The 20736-nt window shown below is 43.0% G+C and overlaps 1 protein-coding gene across 1 annotated transcript in view; it reads right to left on the minus strand.

Annotated features, from left to right (window-relative positions):
- Window positions 1-9042: 9042 nt before the first annotated feature.
- Window positions 9043-20736, minus strand: part of MAP3K12 (mitogen-activated protein kinase kinase kinase 12) — a 28756-nt gene continuing 17062 nt past the window's right edge. The window contains exons 8-13 of the mRNA XM_070934937.1: window positions 19243-19359; window positions 17281-17418; window positions 14206-14761; window positions 12966-13036; window positions 10194-10467; window positions 9043-9141 (exon numbers count right to left, since the gene is read on the minus strand). Of these exons, the coding sequence (XP_070791038.1) occupies window positions 9043-9141; window positions 10194-10467; window positions 12966-13036; window positions 14206-14761; window positions 17281-17418; window positions 19243-19359 (1255 nt within the window). The remainder of the gene's footprint in view (window positions 9142-10193; window positions 10468-12965; window positions 13037-14205; window positions 14762-17280; window positions 17419-19242; window positions 19360-20736) is intronic.

A 20736-nucleotide genomic window follows, 5' to 3' on the forward strand; every position in this document is an offset into this window, starting at 1 on the left:
CTGTCATTTTGATTTTCTCAAACTATTCTATATTGGCATTGCATTGTGGAGAATTTCAAACAGTAGTCTGTACAACGAAACTGGAGTTCTTGGCTATTTTTGTTGGTGTTTGGTTAATGGAGTAAGGAAAGCTTGTAGCAGTTTGAAAGATTTAGGTGTAGTTACTGAAGCTAAACTCAAAAGCTTTTAGCATTTTTGTAAACATTACGTTGTATCTTACTTTCCTGAATTACATTTGCATTAGCAGGATATGGGTTTTGCACTGAGAAACATTCAGATCATACCTAGAAAATGGTGATAGACACTCAGTGGAACTGTCGCTAATATGTCACTTTGTGACATTAAACAAATTTAATAAAAATAACCATCAGCAGAAGAACCATCCCATCTGGAGGCCTTGAAATAGCTATAGCACTTAGACTTGTATACCACTTCACAGTGCTTTACAGCACTCTCTAAGCGGTTTAGAGTCAGCATATTGCCCCCAACAATTTGGGTCCTCATTTTACCCATCTCAGAAGGATGGGAAGGCTGAGTCAACCTTGAACCTGTGAGAATTGAACTGCCAAATTGCAGGCAGCTGGCAGTCAGCAGAAGTAGCCTGCAGTACTGCATTCTAACCACTGTGCCACCATGGCTCAAATATGCTTAAAATCTGCTCTGCTTTTGAAATAGCTAAAAGGAGAGGGAAGCTAGCTAGTTTTAGGTGCTTACTTTACCCTAAACAGGTGGGTAAATGAAGGCTGTATACAGCAACTCTTCCAGAGGACTACATTTAGGCTGTTCGATTTTCTGTCTCCCTGCTCTTAATCATACATAGTTTGAGAAATAGCTAAATGCAGTAAGCTAGGCTTCCCAATGTCTTCAAAATAGAACAACTGCAGCTGCCATTGCAAAATAACTGTAAGAACTTGATTCCTTGTGGTTGTAGAGACAACCTCGAAATCAAAACCTTACAAATCTAACAACGTTGACATGGCAATTGCCTCCTTGTGTTGTAGCAAAAATTGTGTACATTTGTGTAGAACTCTAATAGTTTGATGCTAGAACTCAAAATTTTCTGCACTCAGGCATTTGCTGGGAAAGGCTAAGCAATTCTACTATCAAAGCAACATACTGTATATCAATTGAGCCAAGAGTACTATAGTATGTGTAATAAGGAGGTGCTTGTTTTAAATTTAAACTATATTCACTTTAACTTAGTACAGGTAGTTCTCGACCTGCAACAGTTCATTTAGTGACTGTTCAAAGTTACAATGGCACTGAAAAAAGTCTTACAGCCATTTTTCACACTTAACAACCGTTGCAGTATCTCCATGGTCACATGATCAAAATTCAGGTGGCAATTGGCTCATATTTATGATGGTCGCAGTGTCCCAGGGTCACGTGATCCCCTTTTGCAACCTCCTGACAAGCAAAGTCAATGGGGTAGCCAGATTCACTTAACAACCGTGTTACTAATTTAATGGCAGGGATTCACTTAACAAATCTGCCAAGACAAATGGGACACAACTCACTTAACAAATTTCTCATTTAGCAACATAAACTCTGGACTCCATTGTGGTTGTAAGTCGAGAACTACCTGTATATCTCAGAAACCAAGTAACTTTAGCAAAATATAGGGAGCTCAAACAGCATCCAGAAATCCCTTTTATCCCTAGTTGTTTCCTCAGCCAGCCAACTCCAGAGTATGCCTGGATGTAATTTTCTTGTAAAAATATTGAAGGACTATACTCATATTCGTGTTTAGGTTGTAGCAGGGGAGACATTTTGTGTTAATTAGTATGATTTTGCTTGCTGGAGGAGATAAAGAAACCCTAACAGTCATTGACAATTATATTAAACTTTTTTGGCTTCTGAATTTTTGGTAGGCATTGCACATTCCCTTTCAAACATAACTTTTGTATATCCATAAGAAATAGAAACGTCCTTAAGAGAAATTTAATAAATGATAGCTGGAATCTTAGAATGGGGAGCTCTCGTCATATTAAGAAAATGGATGTAAAAAGAGGACCCTCTTTCAGGTGTTCACTCTTACACACACGCTTTTGCATTTGGAAATACGAGCAAAACGAAGGGCTACATCAGCATGCCAACACTGAATACAAAATGGTCTTTAATTGAAATCCGCAGTGCCATTATTCATCTAAGCAATGTTAGTTCCATACAGTTATGATCTATCTTACAAGGGTAGATGTTAAAACAAGAATAGGGAAAGCACAGATCCAAAATGGTGGGAAGTATGGCTTTATCTAAGGGATTGAAAACTTGCCTTCCACAGGAAGAATGACAAACTGAGCTGGGAGAGGTCAAGGCGGGTCTTTTAACATCATGCTTGCTGCATAAGGGCAGCGTTTCTACAGAGGCTTTATGCTGGCAAGGGAATGAATACAGCCATAAGGAGTCTGAACGGAGACCCTGGATTTTGCAACCTAGATTCCAGTGCGCTAACAAAAGGACGGAATCATTTTAATCTGCTGTAAAAGAACGTATACTATCTGCCAGGAGTTTGGCTTTCAGTGAAGGAGATTGTTTCTATGAAGTGTTATTTTCATTTCCTATGCTTTGAGTAGAAGAGAGTTGATTTGTCTGTAACTTGGGAGACCTATTTTTTTTTTTTTTGTATATTATTTTTTACAGTTGGGAAATCAAGTCCAGTATTGATTTCTCTTGACAACATTTTTCCAAAATTCATAAATTTGGAGCATGTTGTGTCCACACTTGAATTACAGCTCCGTTTTACAGAGGCAAACTGGGAATACTGGGCGCCATCCAGGGGCTACCAGTTTCAGCAAGATAGGTTTTATTACCCATTCCCAAGGTGGCTTGACCCTCACATAAGAGAGTCAGTAACCGCAATAAACTTTTAAATAATTGTGGCTTCTACTGGCTGGACGTGAAATATAAAAATGCTGATTTATCAGCACTGAAATCAGCCAAACAGCAATAGGAGATAAATTCTGCAGGACTTGATATATATTTACAAGGATTTGATGCTGATGCTGGATTCTGGTTTTAATTTTGCTTGAGATTTATACCCACATTTCAGCTTTCTCACTACTGTTATCTTACCAAATGACCTTGTATGGATCAAATCAAAGGGCTACCTGATGTAAAATTCAGCTGCAATAAGAGCCCAATTGCCCTGGCCTATTTTTTCAGGCTAACTTGATACCACTTTTGGCCTCAATCCAACGAGTTCATAAAACACCTAAGGAAGAGATGATGGAAAAGGACATCTCTTTCCATCATTCGAACAGAAATGTCACTTTGGGACTGAAAAATCTAAGGATGAATTGATCTGTAAAGTTGTTTGATGAACCTAGTTGTGTTTTCTGAGTGTGAGAAGGAAGGGCCGCACCAGTTGTGTTAACTCCTGCAAGTAAGCTAGCCATATTTACCCTTCCCTCCCCCCCCAAGTTGTGTATTCAGTGTGAAATGGAGTCTTGATGCATGTCCAGCTGTTGTCTCTAATTTAATTTGCCATATTTGTGATTAGGGAAAGCCAAATGTATGTGATTAAAGGTGTACGGGGCTTCTTTCTCAATTGTTTTGTAGCACAGGCACAAAAACATTGTGTCTGAAACAAATAGAAAAATGCCTATCATGCTGAAGTAATGGGAAAGTTAAAAAAAAGAGTTTCCCTAACTCCTGCCATACTGTTACTTTTTAAAGTATTTTTAAGAAGTATCGACAAGAAACATTAAATTAAGTCAACAGTGGGCCCTTTTAATTTTGCTTAGAAATTTATACCTGAAGTCTTGCCAAGGAGACTTCAGAAAACAATGCTTGGAAGACAGTCTGTTTTCTCTCTGGAGTTTTGCCACAAGATCTTTTGGGTAGATGCTTAGGGAACACAAAATGACCCATGCTGGCCCCTTCTGCACAAAGGAAATGTAAACATGGAGCTCTAAATTACGTGCAAATTCTTAAAACATTCTCCAAAGTTAAACCTCCTGTTTGGGCTAGTCAGGAGAGAGGGAGGCACAAGGAAGAATGGTGGTTTCTCACTTTCACCGAGTATGATAAATTTCTTCAGTCAGGAATTTTTATTTGAAAGGCTAGAGAAGCAGCTAGACATGCAATTTCACATCTTCCCTTCCATCATTCTCCATCAGTCTTAATCTTGGTTCTCCTGCTTCTAAGGTTATTACCGTTTTAGCTGATGGATCTCCTGTAGAGCTAGGAAGCTAGAATTTGATTTTAGTATTGCCCAGGGAGTGTCTGCCTCTGTCCATGGCTGGAACGTTTCTGTACTACTGAATGTGAATTCACTGGGAGCTGCCAGTGGTCAAAAGAGATTCATTTATTGGCTCTGCTATATTTCTTGCTTTTCAGCAGATGGCACCATTTGCCTGATCTTGTTTGGGTTCCGAAGCTAAGCAGTTCTGGTTAGTGTTTGGATGGATGCTTTCCAGGAAAGTTTTAGACTCTCAAAATGGGAAGCTGGAAAACATCATGGAAGAAAGCACTGACAAATGCTTCTCTAAAACAGCAGGTCCCCAACCTATTTGGCACCAGGGACCGGTTTCGTGGAAGATAATTTTTCCGCGATGGGGGCGGTGAGGGGGAGGAGGAAGAACACACAACGTAGATCCCTCCTCACATGTGCAATTTATAGTAGGGTTTGTGCTCCTATGAGATTCTAATGCCTGATGATCTGAGGTGGAACTGGAGAACAGCTGTAAATACAGGTAGTCCTTGACTTACGACCACACTTGAGCTAAGTGAAACATTTGTAAAACTTTGCCCCATTTTACGATCTTTCTTGCCACAGTTGTTAAGTGAATCACTGCAGTTGTTAAATTACTAACACTGTCGCTAAGTGAATCTACATGACCTCAACACTGCAATTGTCATAAATATGAGTCAGTCGCCAAGCATCTGAATTTTTATGTGACTATGGGGATGCTGAAACAGTCCTAAGTGAAAAATGATCATAAGTCACTTTTTTTCAGTGCTGGTGTAACTTTGAATGGTCACTAAATGAACTGCTCTAATTCGAGGACTACCTGTACAGATAAAGCTTTGCCCGCTCTCCCACCACTCACCTCCAGGTGTGTGGCCCAGTTCCTAACAGGCCACAGACCAGTACCGGTCTTTGGCCCAGGGGTTGAGGACCCCTGCTCCAGAGTACTCTGCAGGAGTCACGCTTGGCTTGATACTTCTTATAGCAATAGCACTTAGACTTATATACTGCTTCATAGTGCTTTACAGCCCCTCTCTAAGCGCTTTATAGAGTCAGCCTATTGCCCCAATAATTTGGGTCCTCATTTTACCCACCTCGGAAGGATGGAAGGCTGAGTCAACTTGAGCCTGGTGAGATTTGAACTGCCGAACTTCGATCAGCAGAATTAGCCTGCAATGCTGCATTCTAACCACTGTCCCACCATGGCTCTTACAGGTAGTCCTCACTTACTGTGTCCTGTTTAAAGACTGAAGTGATGATGGTGCTGAAAAAGTAATATTGTGACCGGTTCTCACACCGATGACCATTGCAGCATCCCATAGTCACGTGATTATCATTTGTGTGCTTCACGGTTAGCCTGCAGTAAAATCGCAAGTTGCGATCATGCAAACACCTTGCTTAATGAGCGCAGGTGATTTGCTTAATGACTAGAGTGGAAGTGGCATTGTAGGGTCTGCGCAGTCATATGACGTTTTGCTTAATGACCATTTCACTTAGCAGAGTTGCTGGTCATACTTGTGTTCATTAAGTATAGAAAAAGCAAGAGTTAAAATTTAGATTGTTCTTTTAGCTAGTGGGCTTTTTTGGAGAAAACCCAGTGCACAGGATTCACAATAAGGGCCCAGGCCTGGATGACTGAACAGAGAACATTTTCATTAGTCCTTTGCTTGAGGGGTATTGTTGCCATGTGATGCTAATGTGGAGTTTTGCAGCCCAGATATCATCCCTTATTCCAGCCTGTGAAGTCCTAAGGAACAGACCAAGTAACTTCTCTGCCAGTTAGACTGTCTGCTTTCACCCCCTATTCACACCCCCCTGCTTCACAGATGCAGGACTTGTAACAGCCTATGAACCCTGCTGCTCCCATTATTGCAAGGGCTGGCTTTTTAAAGGGGGCTATCAAATTCTTTTTGGGTGCGTCTTCTGCCATGTTACCCTATTTTTCTTAAGCTAAAGAAATTAAAGCGTTTTAAGAATTTTGATTGCCTTTCTTGTCTTATTGAGAAAATCGGACAAGGGAGCCTTATTTAGGATCAGAAAGCTGACCCTCCACTTTCCAGCTGAGAAAATATAATCAAAGTTTGATAAACGTTCAAGCACTTCGCTTGTGCTGTGCATTTCACCACAACTCGGGGTTAAACAGTTAACCATTTTCCCTGAATAGCAGTAAAATTTCTTTTAGGTCTCCATATTTAGGCTGCATTTCTCTGCTGCCATGTAAAAAAATGGTCATCCAGATTTTTGCAGCGCAGATATGGTAGCCCTGAGAATAAATTCTGCATCAAAACTTCACACCGTGGTTTGTTTCTTTTAGTGTTAAACAGTAATTGCATAAAATTTAGCGACAATTACGGCACCCTAGAACTTCTATCATGCCTTTAAGGTTATGAAAAAGTATTTTGGTATGATCCTTCTTAGCCTAGCGAAGGTGTGGGTTATTTCAAGATTAAGTGTAGGACCAAACAAGAGAAAAAAAATATTGCAGAGGCCAAAAGATGATCTCCAAAAATAGCATGAAATCTGATTAGTATTTGAACAGGAGTCCACCAGGGAATTCACCAGGAATCCACCAGAGTATAGACTAGTCTGGAAAGTAAAACATTTATAGACCCCCAGAAGACAACGGCAAATTATTTCCCTTTTGTTGCCAAAAAAGAACAATAACACAACCCTGCCCAGATGTAACTAAGAAGTTGCCATGAGTCAAGCTTGACACAAAGGAGACTTTTTTCCTAAAGTAGTGGTACTGCATGAATAGGGTTTGAGAGCCTGCGTTGATAACCAGGGGAGATTTCCCGACACATTTTTCAATATTTCAGAAGATATTCAGTAACAGTGTCTGACTTGGCAGGAAACTGCTTTACGATATAAATTGCTTGACCTAGCCCCATCAACCTTGACTGGCAGATTATTTGTATGCAATTTTCCCAGGAAGCAATGCAACTTTTGTCTGGGGAGGGCTTGTTACCAGAAATATGGGACGCTGAGGAATATTCAAAACGTAGGCAATTAAACCTCTACGCCAAGCTTGTGTCCGATTGCAGTATATTCTCCCCTAGGGTTACTGAGCGTCCTCTTTCACGCGAAAGGAGCACCTGTGGCTATATGGATAAATAGGCATCAAACATGCTGCAAGAACAGCATCTTGTGCACCTAAGATCTTGGCCTCTTTGAAAAGGGCCAGCACCTGGGCACCTGAGGGTTGAATGCAATCCAACACTTTCCTGCCATAGAGGCAACAGAAACAGCCAATGTATCATGCAGACAGCCAATTGCCCCTCATAAGACTTCGTTCGACAATAATTTTCGAGAGCCTCTCTTTCCAGCAAAAGCTGGTTGGTTGCAATGGGGAAAGAGTTGCATTGGTTCCAACATATATATATGTTGCAGAGCCACCAAATATATATTTATTTGGTGGCTGTGCTTTTCCTGCAAGTCTTCCACTGGGAGAAAAATGTTTCTGAATAAGTTTATGCCCACACTTGCACTTAGCCTGAGTCCGACCTAGACTCTCACATCCCTGGGGTTTAACCGTACACCTCTAAGCAACAAATGAATTGCAAAGGGGGCAATAACATAAAATGATTCTCCAAGCCAAGATTTTCACCTGAGAAACCAAGAGGACCTGGGTGGTTTGGTTTTGGTTTTCTCCACACAAGTGTAAACTCAAGGAACTCCCCATTTCTCTTTTTAGGCATTGCAGCATCTCAACGTAAATGGGCCGGAAATGTCAAATCCCGCTTCCTGCCCCCTTTCCTTCCCCTTCCCTGGCTTCCTCCCTCAGACGGGACACACAATAAGTGCAAATGTAAACATTTCTCATAATAAATTAATTAAATAAATAAATAAATAAACCAAGCACAAAAAAAGTGCAGTGCATGTTGGTGCCAGCAGAGAGCAGAAGAGGGCCACTTTCCCCATCCCAACCTAAGGAGTGGGCCTTCTCAAAAGGTAGGAAAGCCTGTGTGTGTGTGTGTGTGTGTGTGTGTGTGTGTGTGTGTGTGTGTGTGTGTGTGTGTGTGTGTGTTTCTGCAGAACGATTGGATGCGGAGAAGGTGAGGATGACGTACTGGGAAGAGACATGGGGCCTGGGAGGGAGTTGAGGCCTTCAAGTCTTGTTGTTGTTGCTTCCGAGAACAGCTACAAGGGCAGAAAGGTGATGGAAATGGCTCATTTTCAAGCTGTCCATTGGGACAATAGTTCCGTACTGACTATGGCCCAAACATGCATCAAGTCCATCTCAGAGACAGTCTGGTTAAGCACTCAGGACGTGGTGGTGGTGATGTACATCATCCAGTCAAGAGGCTGAGCTGGGACCTGCAGCCCTGCTGGTGCACCGTTGTCATTTCCATTGGCAGATGAAAGCACCGTTTCTTAGCCCATGCCGCCTCTGGCTCTTCTCTTCATCCCTTGGGCATTGGTGGCCCATCAGGCCCGGCTGATCTTCTGCTGAATTCCCAAACCATTCGGGACTTTGGAGGAAGCAAAATGGAAGGAATCGGTGCCTTCCTGTGGGTAGAGCAAGTGGTGAACTGTGGGGCCATGAGGAGGGTCCGTTCGGTCGCTGCCTCCATTCCAGCTGTCCAGCGTTGAATGCAGTGAGCCCTGATAATAAGGTGAGACTCTTGACCTCCCCCACCCCCAACTGGTCAGAGAAAATGTGGGAACAGGAACTGAGGAGAGGAATGAGGTGTGCTGGCTCTCTTTCCAGAGATTATGAGATAATATAGATTTATATAGAGCTTTATAATTATTTATATAAATATCTGGGGAGAAGGTGGTGGTGGTGCAGGGTGGCCGAGAAGGGAAGAGGGAACTGTACAACCTGGGAAAGGAAACCCAAGCAGTGGAGATCACAAATTCGGTATGTCTGGAAGTCTCTGCACCTCCCCACTGCCTGAATTGTCCAGTTCGGCACTATCGCAATCCGAGTCTTCATAGGCGGCAGGATCCTAGAAAGAGATAAAGCAGGTGAGGAAAGGTGGAACCAAGAGAGGGGAGAGGAAGACAGGACAGGACAGGACAGGACAGGACAGGACAGGACAGGACAGGACAGGACAGGACAGGAAAGGAAAGGAAAGGAAAGGAAAGGGAAGGGAAGGGAAGGGAAGGGAAGGGAAGGGAAGGGAAGGGAAGGGAAGGGAAGGGAAGGGAAGGGAAGGGAAGGGAAGGGAAGGGAAGGAAGGAAGGAAGGAAGGAAAGAGGCAGGCAGGCAGGGAAAGAAAGGAAGGAGGGAGGGAGGGAAGGAGACAAACGAGAAGGGAAGGGAAGGAGGGAGGGAGGGAGGAAGGAAACCTGGCAGAAAATCTTAGGTCACCTTTGGTCCTGGATTCCAATGGCAAGGTATGTTTTAAAAAGCAAACATTCTATATTAAAGAGGCAAGTAGATCTGTTTTTGCCACTGGACTATGCATATACACTACACCAGGGTCCCCAATCCCCAGGCCACGGCCCGCTAGCAGGCTGTGGCTTGTTTGAAACCGGGCCGTGTGACCAATGGGCAAGTGCGCGCGTGTGAAGCTCCGCTTATGAGAGTGGCAGGCCCTTGCCTCGTGCATAAAGCTCCACTCGCGTGAGCAGGGGAGCAGCACTTGAGCAGAGCGCTTGTGCTTCATTCGTGCAAATGGAGAGCGCTTGCGCGCGAAGCTCCATTGGGGTCTGTAAACACAAGGCCTTCAATGGAAGAAAACAGTTGGAAAGTAAACCATAAATGACTCGTGCATGTTCTTTGCAGGTCTGAGGGGTAAGAACCAGATTCTAAAAGCCTCAGAATGAAAGCCAATAAATTCACGTGAGTGCAGGCAGACAAGTTATGGTTATTGGTACAGGTTGAATGTGTAGCACTATCATAAAAATGTTGTTGAACCAACTTGAACATTTCTCTTCCAAAGCCCCTTCCTTTTAAATGGACACCCCTGGTCCATGGTGGTTAAGTCTGTGCTTGGGGTATGTGTGTGATTCCTAGTCCTGAGAGAGAAGGGTCTAATGTTTACTCAGTACCCACCTCTCCAGCATTCTGCTCAGCACTGAGCTGCCGTTTCACAAGCTGAATGACAGCTTCCTTTTCGGACAACCCATCAGAGTTCCCCAGAATGTCGTCATCTGAGCGCTCGGCATCCAGGCGTTCATCTGTATTGGTACTGGGCACATCTGGGGTGCCACCACTGTGGGAAGCTGTGGTGCCCTCACTGCCGGTGCCCTCTTCACCATCCCCATCCGAGAAGTTCTCGGAGCTGAAGGTGGAGAGAGATTGCCGTTTGCTCCTAGCCTGAGGCCACCTAGGAAAGACAGCAAAAGAAGAGGAAAAAGTCCAGTCAGCCTGAAACAGAAGAAAAAAAGAAAGCTACCCCAGGGAGGAATCTGGGCTCCAGACGGAACCAACGCACTTGGCACCCAAGTTTTAAGAGATGCAACAGCAGGACAAGAGGAAAGTGTCCCAAATTGACTCCAAATCCAACCTGCCCTTTTCCATCCAAATCATCCATCCCTAACTACCTTGTTTTTCTTGATTTAAAAATATGTCACACCTCCTTCTCTACCGAAGAACCTGAGATTATAAAACTGATAGTTCTGGAGAGCCGTGAAGTTAGAGAAAATGTAGTTAGAGCAATAAGGTCACCATGAAAAGAGAAGAAAATGTGTGCTTCAATGATTACAGATCATGTCAAAATATGGAATGTCCTTTGGAAAATGGGAAACCCAGAATATCTTCACGTGAAATTTAAGGCAAGAATCCGCAGTTCAGACTATTGGCTCCAGGTTAGCAAAAGAGGGAATGTATTCTCTTGCTTTATTTAACATATGCTGAATAATATATTAAGAGAAGCTGGGTTGGAAGAAGGTAAGCATGATTTTATAATTGGAAGAAGAATTGCTCTACGCCGATGACATTTGTTGTGGCCCGCCAGCAGTCTGCAGAGCTAGCAGCGGAGTCGGACAGTGAGGAGGCTGTGGAGGAACATGGGCTAGTCCTGGAGTCTGGGGAAGGCTCGGACAAGGGCTCTGCGTCAGAGGCAGAGATGGGGCCATCTCTGGGAGTTATGCGCAGACTCTGGAGCCTCCAGAGGCAGACAGCAGAGCAACAGGAGGAGCCTGTTCCTAGTGTGTGCATGCACAGAGCTGCCAGAAGGCAAGAACAGTTAAAACTAAAAGGACGACTCGGGAGTAAGGCCTGGAGTTGACTGGCCCCTCCCAAAAGGCTTAAAAGAGAAGCAAAGGCATATGGGCCCTTTGCAGGAAAGCAATGTTGTTAATTCTGTTCCCAGTCGGCATCTCTGTTTGATTCTGGACTCCATGTGGCTTTGCCAAGTAGGTCTTTGGCAGAGTGTCAAGGGAGATAAAGGTTGGTGATTATCCTGAAGGACTTCTCCTGAAGGACTTTTTGCAACTAATTGAGACTCAGCTGTGAATGAATGTAATTCACAGCTGTTGCAATAAAAGAGGTTTTTGGGATTACTCCTGTGTTTTAATGACTCAGGAAGCCTAGGTCACAACAACATTTCAGTGGAAACTGCAAATGATCTGGGAGCTCTAGTAATGGAAGACATACGCTGAAAGAATTGGATAATATCAAGAAGACCAAGTTAATGATAACAGTTATCAGCCATCAGATTTAGAACTGACAATTAAGATACTGAAGTGAAATGCTTTTTTTTTTTCCTGTGACATTCTATGAAAGCAAAAATTGGACTTTGAAGAAGCAGGAGAGAAAATGCTTTTAGTGTTGGGGAAAACTGTTGAGAACCCCATGGGTAGCCAAAACAAAGAAATGGATCATTCATTCATTCATTCATTCATTCATTCATTCATTCATTCATTCATTCATTCATTCATATTTATTTATTTATTTATTTATTTATTTATTTATTTATTTATTTATTTATTTATTTTAATTTGTATACCGCCCTTCTCCCAAAAAGGACTCAGGTCGGTGAACAGCCAAAATTAAAATACATACAATACAGAAGTTAAGATAATTAAAAGAGATTAAATCTCCTCAAGGGGAGCCCCATCATAAGGGGGTGGGGAGAAATCAAACCAATTGAGGCACAAATAATCAAGCTCAAATCATAATATTATGCAAAGAGCTAGCTCTCTTGAGAGGTGCATAATTCTGGAAACAGTAGAAAGAAAGATAACAGGAAGACAAGTAGCAAAGTGGATGGATTAAATTAGTTTCCATTGGCAATTGGATAACCTAAAAGCTAGGCTTGGAAACAGATCATTCTGGAGAAAGTCTATGTATGTGATCACCAAAAACTGTCACTGACTTGATGACACATAGTCAGTCAAAGGGATTGGGGTGGAGGAAGGAGGCAAAAGAAGATGTGGAAGACCTGTACCATCTTCTCTATACTCTCATTCACTCCTCACCAGGAAAAGAGTTTGAGTGAAAGTATAAACTTTCTCCATCTTGGTGGTCATTCCAACATGCTGGACAGGCAGCAGTAGTTGGGAAGGATACTCTATATCAGGGGTGTCAAACTAGCATCGTCACATCATCACATATCATATGACTTTTTCACCCTTCGGTAAAACGGGGGTGGGGGTGGGGCAGTGCGGTACACATCTGGCCCACGGGCCGTGAGTTTGACACCCCTGCTCTATATCCTTACTTCATGATTAGAGGTAGAAACACCAAAGAAGCACATGACAATAAACAATCTCTTGATCCACTCTCAGAACATAAATGAGAGGTGAAAATTTTCCACTCTACTCCACTCATTGATCCCTCCAAATCCTTGGGGGCTGAGCCCTAAATCAGGCTACTGCTCACCTTTGCCGGAGAGGGAGCTCAACTTCACTGTCCACTTCGCCCTCTTCTTCCTCTGAGGAGATACCACGTTTCTAAGTCAAGATGAATGAAATAAAAAGAAGCAGTGTCAGGATTTGTCAACCTCTGGTCAGTCTGGCATTAGATGAAATTAAGAACTTGATTCTTCACTAATCTCAGTTCTTCTCAAGATCTAAAACCAGCCATAAAGAGACTACTGAAAATATGACTGCATTCTACAAAACCCGCAGACTGCTTGGTAGCAGTTTCTGAGGTCTGGGATATCTTCCAAAGGCAACTGCCCCGTCTACTTTTGGGGGGGGTCCTTTGGAGGCAGGAGAATGTTTTGGGATTTTTTTAAGAAAGTTTTTCCTGCTCTGCAGTGTTGAGTCCTGTTAAGGTTAATTTTATTTTTATTTTTTTTAACATGACATGTCTGGGTTTTACACCGTTGGCCAACTAAAATGGAAATTTCATACTGAACATTAAGAGCAGCCCAGAGTTGCTGGGAGTTGGGTGGCATATCAATTTAATAAATCATAATCAAGAAATACAATAAGCTGAATCAGCAAAAAATACAACAATATCCTATCCTTCTCTAACGTTGTTCATTGGATATGAAAGGGACAAGATAGTCCATAAAAGCTGGAGAAGGGCATTAACTTTGACAGTTCTCTGTTGCACACAGTTTCCTTATTGCTTGTGGAACAGGTAGTCCTTGACTTACAACAGTTCACTAAATGACCATTCAAAGTTACAACATCACTGAAAAAAAGTGACTTTGGACCATTTTTCAGTTATGACCATTGTAGCATCCCCACGGTCACGTATTCAAAATTGGCATCCAACTCATATTTATGACTGTTGCAGTGTCCCACAAGGTCATGTGATCCCCTTTTCTGACCTTCTGACAAGCAAAGTCAATGGGGAAGCCAGATTCACTTAACAACCATGTGACTCACTTAACAACAGTGATTCACTTAACAACCGCGGCAAGAATATTAGTTAAATGGGATAAAATTGACTTAATGACTGTCTCGCTTCAAAAAAAGAAATGTTGGGCTCAATTGGGGCGGTAAGTCAAGGACTATATTATCAGAGGAAGAAAATGGAGAAGGCAACCACAGCCACCATTTCTACAGGCTTTTCAGATTACAGTGGCTGTTGCCTGTGTATCTCTTTTCTTCCATTTGGGAAAGGAAGGGAGGAAGAAAAAGTGTAAAGGAAAGAAACACCGTGCTACCTGGCTGCGGGTAACAGCCGCCCGGTACAACATAGCCGCTGGTGTGAGGTGCTGAGACTGCTGTGGGGCCCCTGAGCGGCTGCCCTTGCCCTGTTCCCGTTCCGCCTCCTCGCCAGGCTGAAGCCTTGCCTTTCCTGGCGGCCCCACTGCCCCCTGTCGAGAAGAAGGTGAGTCGGGGCTGCTGGAGCAAGGCACCGAGGCAGTGTCTTCGCTGGGCGTCTCGCTGCGGGGCTGCTCCGCCGGTGGGGATTCTGGCCCCGCTGCCCCTTTGCGGCCCTCGGCTCCCAACGTTGTGGAAATGAGGTCAGGACTGGAAGACGACATCTTGCGCAGCAGCAGGTCGTGCTGGAGCCCTCGGAGGGCCGTGCAGGGCTCCAGGCGCTTGGCTCCTCCGGGATCGGCCAGCTCCCCACAGCTGCCCCGTGTGCTGACCTTGCGGTAGCGTGATTTAGTACGGCGGCTACGCCCAGGGGACGGGGGCCCTTTCTGGCACACGGGGATGGCGAGCTGAGGCAGGCTGGGGTCCAGGATGACCTCCGTCTTTAGAATGTCCGGCCTGCAGAAGCAAAACAAGAGTTAGCAGAGTAACCTCGATGCCAAGAAGGGAGAGGGTACCGTAATTTCAATTGAACCCTTTAAGAAATTGGCTCCTATGTTGCTGCTCCTAAGGCTGCTTCCCCCACTCCCACTTTTTGTAGTTTTGCTGTTGGTGCTCTTTGGTCTTAAAAGTAAAGGTTCCCCTCACACATATGTGCTAGTCGTTCCCGACTCTAGGGGGCGGTGCTCAGCTCCGTTTCAAAGCCAAAGAGCCAGCGCTGTCCAAAGACATCTCCGTGATCATGTGGCTGGCATGACTAAACGCCAAAGGCACACGGAACGCTGTTACCTTCCTGCCAAAGGTGGTCCCTATTTTTCTACTTGCATTTTTTACATGCTTTTGAACTGCTAGGTTGGCAGAAGCTGGGCCAAGTAACAGGAGCTCACCCTGTTATGCCACACTAGGGATTCAAACTGCTGAACTGCCGACCTTTTGATCGACAAGCTCAGCGTCCTAGCCACTGAGCCACCATGCCCCTTCTCTGTAGTCTTACATCATCATCATCATCATCATCATCATCATCATCATCATTATTATTATTTAGACTTCTATACCGCTTCATAGTGCTTTACAGCCCTCTAAGCAGTTTACAAAGTTTACAAAGTTAGCATATAGCATATTGCATATTAGCATATTGCATTAGCATTAGCATTAGCATATTGTCCCCAACAATCTGGGCTCTCATTTTACCCACCTCGGAAGGATGGAAGGCTGAGTCAACCTTGAGCCACTGAGATTTGATCTGCTGACCTGCTGAACTAGCAGTCAGCTGAAGTAGTTGCAGTACTGCACTCTAACCACTGCGCCACCTTGGCTCATTAGATTATTAATTAGATTATTAATTTTCTTGAAAGGAAGTAATGAGCAGACTAGAATATCTGAAATATAGAAACGTATTCAGGTAGTCCTCACTTAATAACTGGCTGCTTAACAACTAACTTTTGAAGTTATGACAGACTCCGAAAAATTATTTATGACCCGCCCCTGAAGTTACAACTGCTGCACAAATCCCATACGTTCATATAGATTGCATTTTGGCAACTGGTTTACATTTACGGTTGCGTCGTCCTGTGGTCCTATGACTGCAATTTGCAACTTTTTTGCTGGTTTTCAGCAAAAAAAATGCCCATTGAGGAGAATGGATTCATTTAACGGCCATATGGTTCATGATTTGCTTAATGATTGTGGTGAGTCGATTTACAATCATCATTAAGAACTATCATAAAACTGAGTCAGGTCCCATAATATTCTTCTTGATTATCATTTGGAGCATATATTGCTCCTAACAATGTTTTTTTTTTTTATTCATAGTTATTTCGACCATTAATATCCTTCCTTCAGGGTTGAAATGCTCCAGGTTCAGACCGGATCGCCCAATCCGGTAGCAATGATGGCGGGTGGTTCAGAGAACCGGTAGCAAAAATCTCTGCGCCCCCCCCCCCCCCCCCACGTCCAGTTGAGCCGCAGGATCATCAGAGGCTTTTTTTTTTTTTACTTTTAAAAGCATTTTTTCTACCACCTCTTCCAACGAAAAAATGCTTTTAAAAGTAAAAAAAAAAAGCCTCTGATGATCGCGCGGCTCAGCTGGGATAGTCAGAGCCTTTTCAAAGCATTTTTTTCTGCAACCTCTTGGCCGAAGAGGTGGTAAAAAAAATGCTTTGAAAAGTCTCTGACAATCCCAGCTGAGTTTCCTGATTGGCAGAGAGGTATTTTTTAAAAACCCTCTCTGACGATCCCAGCTGAGTTTCCTGATCGTCAGAGGCTTTTCAAAGCATTAGAAAAAAATGCTTTGAAAAGTTAAAAAAAAAAAAGCTGGCCACACCCACCCAGTCACATTACCCCCCCCAAGCCACGCCCACAGAACTGGTAGTTAACAAATTTTACATTTCACCCATGCCTTCCTTCCTCATCTTCAAAAATCTGTTCGGATTTAATTGTTTTTTTAATATATAATGCTACCCCTCTTTTACTTTGACTGGCAAGTGTTGTATATAGTATTCCCAATTTCTTTTGCTCCAATAGATAACTTATGTTGTTTCTTAATATGAACTTCTTGTAGACATATAATCTCTAATTTTAATTTTTCTAATTTATTGAATATTGGGGAGGGCTCACATAAATTTTAAAAAATAACAATTAGAAATAAAATAAAAGCCATCAAAGTAATTTGCAGGAGATTGCAATAAATTACTAATCATGCCATCAAATAGCAGGCTTGGTACCACCACAAGATGCCGAACATTTGGAAGCAAACTGAATACAACAAAGAGGATGGACAGGAAAAAGCATCTAACAGGACAGGTGTGCCCTCATGTCATTTTCCCTCTATTTGGGAGCTGACATTGGGCTAAACAGAAACTTAGGTTCTGTGCCCAATACATACATTTTCTTTCCACATTATGGTTCACATTATGCTACTACACATGGTGGTCATTGTTAAACCCTTCCTGCGAGGGCCTTTCTCTGCAGTGATTCACCTTTTGCTGTGAGGAGAGAGCTTTTGTGGCACATTCCTCTTCTTGATCAGTTTCTCCACCGTGTTGCCATGCAGGAGACTGCGAGATGGATGATGCTTAAAAAGTCCGGGATATTTCTTCTCTAACGCTTGCTCTCGCCTAGGAGAAGGATGCAAGGACTGAAAACTCAGGAGGACACAGAGAAAAAAAACACACCAAAATTCATACTAGTTGCTCGGATGCTGGGGTTGCTCGGATCTTTTGGGACAGGAAAACAGGATGCACATAATACAATAATCAGATAAAATATAGTGTATATTGGAGGTGGAGACCGTTTGAGAGCTGAATGCAATGAACTTTCATTTGAATGTATGCAGATTAGTGTACATTCAAAAGAGTGGTGGGTTGTTCCCGGTTCGGTCCGGTTCTATAGAATTGGTAGTAAAACCAGCGGGAGGCTCCGCCCACCCGGCACAACATCATCATGGGTGATCTGCGCCAGTGGTGGGTTGTCCAGGTTCGGACTGGTTTGCAAGAACTGGTAGTAAAACCGGCAGGAGGTTCCACCCACTGACCCGGATGTCATCATAAGTGATCTGCGCATGTGCAGAAGGGCGCGTGCGCACGCACGGAGGCACAATGCGAACCGGTAGTAAAGGTAAGTAGAACCCACCACTGATCTGTGCATGTGCGTTTCCGTTGCAAACCGATAGTAAAGGTAAGTAGAACCCACCCCTGATTCAAAGTGACAATAAAGTTATTCTAAGTCTAAGTCTAAATACCAGAAAGCAATTTTAACTAGATGACTGATTGAGTGGTTGCTTGATTCAACAACCATTCGAAGAAACCCATACATTTCTTTTTTGTAGAGGATGAAGGATAACCTGACTTCAAGGTGTGTTTGGATTTTAATTCCTCTTGTTCTGAGTGAGAACAATTATTGCTGGCTCTTGAATTCCACCTGATATGGAGGATACCAAGTTGAGAAAGGCTGGGTAGAACTTTCTGCAATTTGTTTGTTTGTTTTTAATCCAGGGCAAATTCAGGTAGTCCTCGATTTACGACCACAATAGAATCCAGAATTTATGTTGCTAAATGAGAAATTTGTTAAGTGAGTTTTGCCAAGTTTTATGACTTTTCTTGCCACATTTGTTAAGTGAATCACTGCAGTGTTTAAATTAGTAACACGGTGGTTAACTGAATTTGGCTTCCCCAAATTGACTTTGCTTGTCAGAAGGTCGCAAAATATGATCACCATAAATTGCCAGAACACTGAAGCCATCATAAATATGAACCAGTTGTCAAGCATCCGAATTTTGATCATGTGACCATGGGGATGCTGCACTGGTCATAACTGTGAAAAATGATCACAAGTCACTTTTTTCAGTGCCATTGTAATTTTGAACGGCCATTAAATGAACTGTTGTAAATCGAGGACTATCTGTACTTCCTTCTCAATGCAAATAGTTGCAGAAATTTTGGCTGGTAGCAATAGCAATAGCCCTTAGACTTATATACCACTTCACAGTGCTTTACAGCCCTCTCTAAGCGGTTTACAGAGTCAGCATATCACCCCCCCCAACAATCTGGGTCCTCATTTTACCCACTTCGAAAGGATGGAAAGCTGAGTCAACCTTGAGCCTGGTGAGATTCGAACTGCCAAATTGCAGGCAGCCGGTAGTCAGCAGAATTAGCCTGCAATACTGCATTCTAACCACTACACCACCAGAGCTTCCTCTTCCCTTATTCTGTGTTCCTTGCCTTATGGGTAAAATGATGCCCCAAATTGATGGTGTGGTGTTGATATTTGAGATCCAGAAAACATGTCAGGGGTTATGCCCAATTTCCTTTACTGGGGTGGAGAGGAGGGTTGAGAGAAAGCTGGTAGGCCAAAGCTCTCATTACTAAACCTTTACCCTCTTGCTTTTAGTTAAGAATACATCCCTTTAGGAAAAGTTACTGAATCGGTAATTCTAATCTTACCGAAGCAGCTCTTTCTCCTTCAGCTCCAACTGTAGCATGAGGGAATTGAGCTCCATATAAAGATTGTTGGCCCGTTCCAATTTACGTTCGTAGTGCTCCCGGATGTCCAAGGCATGCCTGCAGCAGAAGTAGGGAGCAAGGAAACTTTTCAAACATATAAACAATCGTGGTTTTGTTATTGATTGATTGATTAATTGATTTATAGCTCACAGTGCTTATCTGGGGATCGTCTTATCCTCACATAACTCTGTGAGGTAGAATGGGCTAAGAGTGACTGACTGCAGGGGTGAAATCCAGCAGGTTCTGACAGGTTCTGGAGAAGCAGTAGCGGAAATTTTGAGCAGTTTGGAGAACCGGCAAATACCACCTCTGGCTGGCACCAGAGTGGGGTGGGAATGGAGATTTTGCAATATCCTTCCCCCAGGAGTGGAGTGGGAATGGGGATTTTGCAGTATCCTTCCCCTGCCATGCCCAAGCCACGCCCACCAAGCCACACTACGCCCACCAAGCCACGCCCACAGAACCAGTAGTAAAATAATTTGGATTTCACCACTGACTGACTGGTCCAAAGTCACCAACGAGCTGAGAGTTCCCCAGCTTTGATCCACCTCAATCACTACATTAGATTCAATACCATCCACAGGCTCTTGCTGTTACAGTCAAGAGAATGAAAACCATTCTGTGGCACCAGACTGCAAGCTCTCTCCCTTTTAGAAGGAGTGGAGCTTGTATCACGGGGCTCTGACACTTCTTTCAAAAGCTGCTGATTATTTGACAATCCCTTGCAGGACATCGATCCCGGTATAAGGAACCAGGAACAGCTTTTGAGATGCTTAATAGCAAGATCAGCTCAGAAAATTATAGGTCCTAGCATTTTTGGTATTTGATAGAATATCACTGCAGGTTTAAAAATCATTAAAAAGGGGAAGATACATTTAGAAGGAGTAGGTACATTTTTATGAAGTCAGATCTATTTTATGTACCGGTTTTCCAACTCTGAAGTTTATTCTGTTCTATATCTTCATTGTTCTGTCCTTAAAACAACAACACAAGAAATGTACAAACGGTTTTTTTTTTTAAAATTAAAAAAAAATGCTTCCTTTTTGCAAGCAAATTTGACAAATGCAGTTTTATACATTTTTCACTATATCTACTTTTGTGTGCATTTTCTTCATGATATACATTTTTTCTTAGGATTTATTCTTCTTGAAACTCTGTAATACATTCCATAAAGCGTAAATGTCAACCGTTGCATTCCAATTCGCGTACAGGTGTGGGAAATGAAAAATAAAGTTTCAATTGAAATATCAAATTCAATTAATTTACCCTCAAGATTATGCCCAGTTCCATTTACAGATAACAATCATTAGTTTTAATAAAAGGAATGGTAGTGAAATAAAAGACGGGAGGAATTTGGCTTCAATTCTGAGGAATACAAAATTGCTTCGCTGATGGGGGATCCCCTCCCCCAAATGTTGGTATTTTCAGCATGCC

This window comes from Pituophis catenifer, unplaced genomic scaffold (genome assembly GCF_029215685.1).
Source record: "Pituophis catenifer annectens isolate HBS135680 unplaced genomic scaffold, rPitCat1.0.hap2 SCAF_2, whole genome shotgun sequence".
NCBI lineage: Eukaryota > Metazoa > Chordata > Lepidosauria > Squamata > Colubridae > Pituophis > Pituophis catenifer.